General features: G+C 39.6%; 1 protein-coding gene across 1 annotated transcript in view; it reads right to left on the bottom strand.

The window, feature by feature from the left end:
• Stim2 (stromal interaction molecule 2) overlaps window positions 1-10,853 on the bottom strand; it is a 138,800-nt gene that overhangs the window by 124,587 nt on the left and 3,360 nt on the right. Inside the window, exon 3 of the mRNA XM_055623802.1 lies at window positions 10,720-10,853. Coding sequence (XP_055479777.1) covers window positions 10,720-10,853 — 134 coding nt within the window. The remainder of the gene's footprint in view (window positions 1-10,719) is intronic.

Here is a 10,853-nt window from a genome sequence, read left to right as displayed (position 1 = left end):
GTGTGTGTGTGTGTGTGTGTGTGTGTGTGTGTGTGTGTGTGTGTGTGTGTTCTGGTACAGGCATACATGTATGTATGTCAGAGGTTAGCCTTGGTCATTGTTGCACAGGCTCCATCTACCTACATGTTTAAGACAGTGCCTGTCAATGAACTAGTGCTTACTAAGTAGCCTAGGCTGGTAGGCCAATACCCTCAGGGATCCTCACCAGTCTACCTCCCGGTGCTGGGGTAACAAGTACATGCCACCACAACTTTACACCAGTTCTGGTGATGGAATTCCCACTTACAAGCACCTGCCTAGAGACAGCGCCTCATACTTATTTTTAATGCCACAAAAAGGACTGGAAATGGAGCTCTGTGGTAGCTTGCAGGCCCAGGTGTCTAATCCCCAAGACTGCACAGATAAACACATAAAGATCACATTATAAAGATGACATTACAAATCCTCAGCAAACTTCAGCACATTTCCACTATCCCACAGCTGTATGTACAGACAGACGGGAACAGTGTTAACCACAACTGAGCACTTACACTGCCAGGCGCTATGGTAAGCAGTTTTTGCAGACCATTTACTCATTTGTTCTTCAAGCCCCAATCTAAAGATATGGAAATTTGAACACCAACAAGCTAAGTCCCCTATCTATAATTATAAACCACTCTCAGACTGGGATCCAAACTAATAAAAACCTGCTATGGTCTACAAATTGTCAAAAGAACAAATTTACACCCCATATAAAAGCTCTATTAGTCTGAAAACCAATTCCATCCCATAAGGAATCTTCACAAAAACAAAGCACAAACAAACTCCCTCCTGAGGATACTGACTTTTCACTGCACGCTGCAGATATATCACTGGGCTTTAAAGTCTCTATAGTAGATAGAAATAACCTTTAAAACTTCAGAATATTTCATAACAAATGTTGATTATTAACAAAGAAAATGAAGATACAATTCAAGGGCCAATGGGAGATAAAGACCTACTTTCACACTACTTAGAATATCTACTTCTATTGCTTCTCCAGCCTCATTCCCTCATTTAACTTCAATTTTCCTCTCTATTTCAACCTAAAGATCCTTGGCTCTGGAAGACTTTAAGGTAACTAAGTTCCCTTTGTATATTACACATTCTATAGGAAAGATCAATAAGAACCTCACAAGAATTCTCTGAGTATTAACTAAGACATGCAAAATTGGCTGCACAAAATCTGAGCTCTGCGTGTAAGTTTAAATCTCAGTGCACTATACAAAGGCTCAGCACTGACTGCCACATCATCTTGGATATCTGCCATCCACAATCACATCTTGCATTCTCATGGGCCAGAGTATCCCTTCTCAGCTTCCTACTTTCATACTGTGTGCCTCTCCTATCTGACCAATTCGCATGCTCTACTCCACTCTGGAAAACAGAACTTCTCCAAAGAACATCTAACTCAAAAAATGGCATATCCTCATGCTTTTATCACACTGTATCATCAGCCTTGAAGTGAGCACAGCTCTAGCCAACTTCAGTATCTTACTGATCTTGAAAGGCTAAACATCTTACTGAAATCTGAGGCTTGGTAAACTGCTGAAGTTTGTGCTTGCTTACATCACCCCTTATTCCAAAAGGAGCTGGAATGCAGCTCCTTGGTAAAGAGCTTGCTTAGCACCACCAAGATCCTGGCTAGGTCCCAGCTTCCAAAACTGGGTTGGAGGCCATATACAATTTATCTTTAGCACTGGAAATGTACAACAACAACAAAAAAAACCTTCTACTAAATATTATACTTTTTAAAATATATTAATGAGGTACAATTGACAACTGAAGTGTATTTAGCTATTTTTGATGTACTATTTGATTTGATATGGGTGTAATTGTGAAAGTCATCATTATCACACTAGTCAATGTATCAGTTAACTCACAACTTTACCTTTACTTTTGGTAGGAGATAAGACTACTTACGGTGTCTTTTATGAAATCTCAGGTAACCTGGTGAGCTCCATTCTACTAATATTCGACATTTTAAAATCCCACACAAATGAGATCATGCAGTATCTGTATGTGTTTGGGTTACTTTATTTAGTAGGTTCATCTACACTAACACAAATACCAGAATTTTCTTCTTTCAATAGCTAAATAAAATCCTACTGTCTACGTGTAAATGTATGTATGCCATGTTTTCTTTATCCAATCTTCATCAACAGACATTTAAGTTGTTTCCAGATCTTGGCTATTCTGAAAAAATGAATAAAAATAAAAAAACATGAAAGTACAGATATCTCTAAAGTATATATTTCTAGTAAACACAGCAATGTAAACAGGAAGCTACAAAGTCAGCGCTTTCTTATACTGGTAAATAAATTCCCAGGCAAGTTTCAAGTTTACTATTACTACAACATTTTTTTAAAGGCAAACTGCAACATCTTTATATCCCCAGTTCAGATCATGGCCACCACACAATGGTAACTAACTAATGTTTACAATTATATGCAAACACACATACCCATGAAAATCTGGCTTTTTAATCTCTCTTAGTTCTTCCTCAGACCCATTCTCACAAACCTAAGGCCTGAAGCACATCAGACAACAAATCCATACATGTAAATTCCAAAACTACCAAGCACCTATCACTGCAATTTAAAAAACACAATATAAATTTTAGTTAATACCAAGAAGAAAGTAGCAAAAATTAATACAATGAATAAATGTGGCAAAGCAAAGGAGCTCAAAAATCACCAGAGTGAGGAACCAGAGAAACTTAGATACGTCCTTAATGGACAAAGTCAGATGTTTACTGGTAAAGAAGAAGAATAAAGAAGGTGGATTAACATCCTGAGTGAGCTGTCCCAGAAGCAGAAAGACACACACGGTATATACTCACTCATATAGACGTATAATATAGGATAAACCTACTAAAATCTGTATATCTAAAGAAACTAATCAAGAGAGAGGACCCTGACTAAAATGCTCAATCCCCATCCTGAAAGGCAAAGAAGAAGGACATCAGAAGAAGAAGAAAACAGGAAACAAGCTAGAAACCCGCCACGGAGGGCCTCTGAAAGGCTCTGCCCTGTAGACTATCAAAGCAGATACTGAGACTTATGGCCAACTGTTGGGCAGTATGCATGGAATCTTATGTAAGAAGTGGGAAATAGTAAGATCTGGAGAGGACAGGAACTCCACAAGGAGAGCAACAGAACCAGAAAATTTGAACACAGTGGTCTTCACAGAGACTCATACTCCAACCAAGTACTATGCATGGAGATAACCTAGAACCCCTGTAAAGATGTAGCCCATGGCAGTTTAGTGTCCAAGTGGGTTACATAGTAATGGGAAGAGGGACTGCCTCTGACATAATCTGATTGGCCTGCTCTTTGATCACCTCCCCCTGAGGGGGGAGCAGCCTTACCAGGCCACAGAGAAAGACAATGCTGCCACTCCTGATGAGACCTAACAGACTAGGCTCAGAAGGAAGGAAAAGAAACCCTCCCCTACCAGTGGACTTGGGGAGGGGCATTCATGGAGAAGGGGGAGGAAGGGAGGGGTTGGGAGGGGAGGAGGGAGGGAACTAGAGGGGGAATAAAGTAAATAAAGTGTAATTAAAAATAAAATAAATTTAAAAAAAAGAAACAAGAAAAAAAAAAGTCTACCTAGTGCCACATATGATTTCTAAAACTACACTGTGTATGCCCCCAAAAACTGCATCACAGATCTGTTTTCCCTTCATAAATTTAGATACGGCACATTTAAAACTTGTTTAACTGGAGCAAATATTGTATTTGTCAGTAATGATAGTTTCTATAATATTGGCAAGATGACAATGCAGCCACTCCTGATGAGATCTGATAGACTAAGATCAGAAGGAAAGAGAGGAAGATATCCCCTATCAGTGGACTTGGGGAGGGGCATGTGAAGAAGGGGGAGGGAGGGTGGGATGGGGAGGGGAGGGGCTTATGGGGGGGGATACAAAGTGAATAAAGTGTAATTAATAAAAATAAAAATAAAAAAAGAAGGTGGATCAAGATCATCTTGGGACTCAGCATCAGAGGTTTTCAAAAGGAAAGAGAAAGAGTAGAAGAAAGAAAACATGGAGCTGTAAAATGTTGACTAGCAGATGAAAACTTCAAAAAAAAGGATGGGCATGGTCACACACGCCTGTAATCTCAGCACTTGGGAGGAAACAGGAGAATTAGAAGCATCTGAAGTTCAAGACTAGCCTAAAGAAAAAAAAAAAAAAAAAAAAAAAATTAAACTAAACTACAAAGAAAAACAAAAAAAAAAAAAAAAAAAAAAAAAAGACTAGATTAAGCTACATAGTAAGGCTCTGTCAAATAAAGAACAAAAATTCAAGCATTGAAAATCTATTTTCAGTTCCTGAGAAATCACTTGACAAATACAAATCATCGTCCTTACTCCAAAGATTTTTTAATGAGATTGTTTAATACTCAGAAATCATGTAAATACAAGAGTAACTGATAGTATTTTTAAAATTAAAAACCCAACACTTAATTCAGTAAGAGTTTTTGAAGTGCCTCACTTACATAATGGCAAGTTCAAGAAGATCAGAGAAAGTGAAAATAACTGGAGGCAAAACAGTTGCACAGAGGCCAAGATCTGCAGCACACATAAGATCAGCTCACATGCAAGCAGCCCTCAGAGCAGGCCCATCCCAGTAAGCTTCTTGTCAGGCTGGGACGTTCCCTGGGCCTGTAGGAAAGGCTGGAATGGGGAGAGCTGGTTACTCCTATCTTTAAGAGAAGAACACTCAATCCTCACTATTAATATTCTGCAATTCCCTTTAGCCTTAATCTAGAAGTTAGTATGATTGACAAAGCCTAGCTGGAAGAAAAGTATTCTGGGGGTGGCAGCCATGACGGCTCTGCAGTAGCACAAGGGCCAAATGAAATAAAGCCAAAAGTCAAATCAATCATTGGCCTGGGGTTCCCTAACCCAGCAGAACTTTCCTAGTAATGAAGTTCTCTGAGGAGGAAATGTTCACCTCAAAGAACACAAGATTGGGAACTGTGATTTAGAAGAGAACCATCCATAAAATCTGCAACAATGAAACCAGTCAGGAGAAATGTTTACTGGAAGCCACACCAGAAAGTGTCAAGAAAAAGTGAGTATAAAAAAATCCTACAGATCAAGATGGAGAAGGCAAAAACAACCCACTTAGGTTTGATATTCGAGAGTATCATCTACAAACCAGGCTTGAACCTCACACAGGAAATTCAACAGTTAATTTTGAAACAAATAATAGGCCAGTCAGTACTCAGAAGACTGCTGTTCATAGAGGAGACTGGAGAGCTCCAGAAAGGAGAGTACATGCTGTACAGTATAAACTCAACCTAGACACAGCCTCTCTTTAATACAGAATAAACACACATACTGAAATACAGAATTAAAGGCTTTATGTGAACATACACATACATTATCTTTAACATCAGTGTTTCAGTTTACCAGTTAGCAAGTATATTTGTGATGTTTTATCTACTTTGTAAATAATCACAGAAAACAATCATACACACACTTATACATACATCCAAGTAATAAATACTTGATGCAAAAAAGATACCATGCTTCTTCTGGGAGTTTTTAAAGGTTTATACTAATTTGAGTCATTCTAGAAACTCAACTGAGATTAAAAGCTAACAAACAGCCAGACTCCTGTCTAAACAAAGAATAAAACAAACTCTCTAAGCTTGCTTTCAGAGCCACTGTATGCCTGAAGCCTGAAGTCCACTTCTCCTGTACTGCTTGCTAACTGCCTCCTTACCATTTCGTCTGCCGACATCCACCCACCCAAACTCCATTTTCTCAAACACAGGTCTTTCTCATGCTCAGATATCACAGTTCCTCTCTCTCTTGATGATAGGTGAGAAGACTCGAGTTTATGAACAAAACTCTCAGGTTACTCAAAATGTCTTCTGATTTGCCCTTAAAAAAAAGTAAAGCAAATTTACATTCTCCAGAGTATGTATACATTTAGTATGTTAAATGTCTTCAATTATAAAATACCTTTTTCATTTAGTTTTTCAAGTTAACTAGCAAAATCGATGTGCCAAGAAATTTTATGGCATTTTTCTAGGGATTTCCCATATTCCCTGGTACATGGCAGAGAAGCCCTATTTTTGATGATGATTTCCTCTATGCACACTCTAGGCATACCTCTGAAGACAATTAACCTCCTCCTTACTTTTGTACTTCCCTCCTCTTGGAAGGTCCTGGGTCCACCTCAAATTCTACAGAAGCTACTTTCATTCCCCAACAGGCCTCAACTCCATTATTATGCCAATCAATGCTGGCCTCACACTGTTCGGACTTATAAGCACATGTGACAAATAGGGTTTAAAAAAGCAAAGTTTTGGAATCAAAGAAACTCCAGTCAGCATCTAACATGAAATCTTGGGCAAGATGCCTGAGATCACAAAGCATGCACTTTTCCATGTCTTGTGTGAAAGTAATGCCCTGACAGGTTTCCTCTCAGATCTGAACACACTGGCTGACGCACAGGAAGCAGTAGCACAGTGTGGAACCTAGTAATAGTTTAGTCACTGCACCTGTTACTCCCCAGCCCATGCACCTCTGAGTTCCCAATGGGCAGACTCGTCCTACCCTTGTTTGTATTGGTTCATATTCCTAATTTGCTATTTCTTGCAAATATTTAATAGTTGGGTTGATAAAACATCAAATTAAAAAAAAAAATCTCCTAGTTAGTTCCTATCTTGGTCCAAACTCTAATGAATATAAAAAGTACCTTTTTAATCATTATTAGTTGCTAATTTTAACATTCACTTCATCAACCTATACTTTAATTACTATATGGATAAGTATGTATTGCATCCATAACTCTAAAAACATTCATATCATAATAATATAACTACCCAGTATCCAAAATGATTCATACTACTCAGGAGTCTAAACTAACTTAAGAACATTAGCAGTAACCAGCCACAAATTAAGCCTTCAGCAAATTATCTCTAAATTTATCCTTTTTGTAAGTAAGCTAAATCTTAAACCCTCATTTCCAAATAGCACTTCTGAGTCCTCCTGTGCTATAAGATCCCCTATGTTACAAGTGCCCAATGGGATTTCTGAGTCTTAAAAAGACTAGGGAAGAATGGGATGTTTTCAAACAAACTTACAACGAATGTTAAACATGCAAAAAAAGATGAAAATCAAATAGATACAAGCAGGTTCTTTAGGTCTGTGGCTGACAATACAGTGTAAACACAGCAATGGCCAAAGACTGGAGAAGAAAAACAGCAGGAGGGCATCAAAAGAAGGTTCTGGAAAACACACTTTGCCGTCACAGTGTAAACACCAGCACAGGCATGACTCAACGTGGCATAAGTACAGCACACTCCAGCCAACCGGTCACTTAAAAATGACATTAATGAGGCAGTGTCTGCTGGATAAGTCTTAGGAATGCAAGGTGAGTGACAATTAAAAGCTCAGATTAATATTTTTCCAATGACAGCCTGAAAAATTCCCAACTAAATTAGTGAAAGCCCCACAGCATAGCATTTTTAACACTTCTGGATAAAGTGGCCCTTCGAAATGGTATTATTCTTTGAACTAAGAGGTTCTGTTGAGATTTTAATACACCTAAAAGACACATCTTAAATTTTTCATTTTATATTCCTATAAATGAAGTGATAAAATCTTTGTTTAAGCACTAAAGAATGTTACTGTAATTCATTTAAAAAAAACTGTGGTGTATTTTAAAGCTAATGTTGATTGATTAAAAATTCTGAAACAATTAGCTGTGTGTGTATGAAAAAGTATTCAGTTATCCTACATATTTCCCGTAATTGTATTCTGTGCACACTACATACATAAACATGCAGAGAAAGAGAGTAAGGGAGAAAGCACACCCATGCACTTTTGCCCTTCCATGGTTTTTCAGAAACCATTACTTCAATATCTCAATGAGCTCAACCACTCCTCACTTGCAGCCATTGATGCATATAATGTTAAACAAAAAAGCTTTTCAAAACTACTGATTTCGAATAGAATCCGCCAGCTTCCAGTCATCAATCCTTAATGTGAATTAAATTTCAATCATTTGAAGCACATTTTAAATTAATATATATGCACACATGCAATTTAATTTGTACTATGTGATATAAATATTGGCTCTATGTTATTAAAACATTTAAGACAATGGATCTATTTATTTTGATGGTGTCACTGCCTATCTCTGCAAGAATAATTTTTTGTTCAAAACTAAGAACAAGCCAGACTTAAAGATAATTTATTCTTAAAATAAACCAACATAAACCCCTTGGGAGGTGATGAAAAGGTGTGTTCTAGATTTTATTAGTAAAAGGTGAATTCCTAAGAAGTTCCTAATGGTTAAGTATTAAAATACTAATCTGCAGAGGAAAACAGAGTGGCTTGGCTGTCAACTTACAAAACTATTGAAAGACCCAGCAACAAAATGACAACTTTAATAGTGAACCAGAGAAAAAATTCCCTCACAAGTCTTTCAAAATTTTTCATATTTCAAAATCCACATAAAATATTGTTGTCTTACAACTGATGCTCATGTCTGCATCTTTCCATTAACACAGTGTACAGGGCAGTACTTTGGGTCTGTCTGTGCCTCCACTTCCTGAAACATAAGCTATCACCATCCATTTATGTCCCAGGCTTAATAAAACAAATAGAACCATAAAAGAGACTACCCATAAAAACTATTAAATGAGAAAGGGCCCTATGGAAGCCATACAATTCAAAGCAATTTTCAATATATTCTAATTTCACAAATGATTTTCAATCTAGATTTCCCCAAGTGCTGGCCCTACTGACTTATTTACATAAAGTTATTAAAATTACTATGATTCAAGTAGGATTACTGTAGAGTTTTATAATCTGAAGCTTTAACTAGAAACGCTTAACTTCTTTAAATTAATATTCAAACATAAGGAAAAAAATTGAGCTCAAAAGAAATAATTCCAAGGTTAACATTTCCATAAACTTAGTTAAAAACACTACAGCACAAAATCATTTTGTGTGATAGGTCTGATTTTCCCCACTAAAAATCACCTTCTCTTTCCACTGCGCCAGAAATAACTGCAGAGAAAATTAAAGGGTTATTAAAATTCCATCTGCGCTTATTTTCTTGATATGATGTTCTCAGCATAACATACTTGTTAAAATAGTCAATAAACACCAAAAGTCTAAATCACTTGCCTGTCTGCCAATTACATTTGCTAAGGCATTATGCAATTATCTAATCAAACATTTCTGCCAAAAAAAAAAAAGCAACCTACACTCCTATAGCTCTTAGAACTAAAGTAATTCTGTTCCATTCCCAGAGGAGACAATAAGCCCTCAGTCCTACTTAACTAGCTTATCACGGTTCCCTTCTACACTTTCCACATTTTCATTAGAAAATAACTATTTGAGCATGAAACCATCCAATCTATCCCTCCCTCACAGTACTGTCCTTAAAGATTCCATAGTCGTTTATCCAAGGCAACCAGTGATGGGTTCTCTGTTTCAACTTACCGGGGTCTGGCAAGTGTTTTGAGTACTGTAAATAAGCTGGTCATTATGTTCTACACCCTCCAACTTCCAAAGTGCCTGACAACGCTTACCAACATCCTTCTCTCTGTAACAGGAAATAGCCTGTCACAGAACTCACAGAAAAGCTGCTTGTATCCAAAGACTGCTAACACTTCACAGAGCCGCTGTTAGTGACTGCCAGACGCCTGTTGGGCTAGAACAGTATTTAAATTAACAGCGGGTCATCTATTCCTCTTTAATCTTGCTCTTCCTCTCAGAAAACCTAGATATCTACCTTAAAAATAAACAGAGCAGGAAGAAAAGTAAGTTACTCGAGCTCCACCACTTTGCCCCAGGACATCATTTCAGGACCTTTACATCACTGCTTAAACCACACCAGATCAGTTATATAAGACAATGAAGGCTTTAAAAGCATACAATTTTCTACTTAACCTCACCAAACATATTTTCAAGTTTTCAGTAAGAGCTAAAACGTTCTGTATTAAAATGATACTGGCGCACTCCATCAGAACTACGCTGCCCAAACCCACGTCACAAATATCCTGCACTTGGTAAATTTTAGGTGTGTTTCTGGTTACCTGCTGCGCTTTCTGCACCCTTTATCACCCAGTGATGCTCTCAAAGAGCATATACTTTCCATCCCTTAAAACGGCCTCGCACCCCACAAAAACACACCAGGCTTTGACGTTTCTTCACACTAACACGGGACCACTAATGCCACTGGGTGCTGTGGCTCTCAAAGAATCTCTTCAGCAGCTTCCCCTGGGACAGGGCGCTCAGCCGGGCTCTCAATCGGTAAGACGCTGCCAGCTGCCTCTGAAGAGGCAGCAGAGGCCGACTCCATACCGCATTGCTGCTGCTGCTGCTGCTGCTGCTGCTGCTGCTGCTGCTGCTGCTGCTGCTGCTGTCGCCAGCCGCCTACTTTCTCCGGCAGCTTCAGGAAGAAGGGGGACGAGCCCGGTGCCCCGCAGACCCCAACGGCCCCTTCGGCAGCACCGACGAGAAACCACTGCATTGCTCGCCTAGGAAGCTCCCGGGAGCCCACCAAAGGGTGGAGGAGCCACAGCCGAGGCGCCCGTCAGCCGGGCTAGGAAGGCGTCCGAAGTGCGACGGCCGGCGCCAAGGCAACCGCGAGGCGCCCCCTCGGGGAGGGGGTCCCCCGCCCGGGGGTCCGGCCAAGCCCTCCCGCCGCCGCCAGGGCCTCACCTGTCAGCAGCGCCCGGCGCTCGCCCGCAGCCGCGGCCGAGGGAGCCGCGGTCGCTCCGGCCGCTCCCGACGCGCGCCGCCCGCGGAGGTGCCGGGGCACCAGGTCGCATCCGTCCGCCGCGCCGGCCACCAGC

The sequence above is a fragment of the Psammomys obesus genome, unplaced genomic scaffold (genome assembly GCF_907164565.1).
Source record: "Psammomys obesus unplaced genomic scaffold, mPsaObe1.curated_primary_1811, whole genome shotgun sequence".
NCBI classification, from domain to species: domain Eukaryota; kingdom Metazoa; phylum Chordata; class Mammalia; order Rodentia; family Muridae; genus Psammomys; species Psammomys obesus.
The sequence above is the reverse complement of the archived record's forward strand: the minus strand, read 5'-3'. Positions and strand labels throughout refer to the sequence as shown.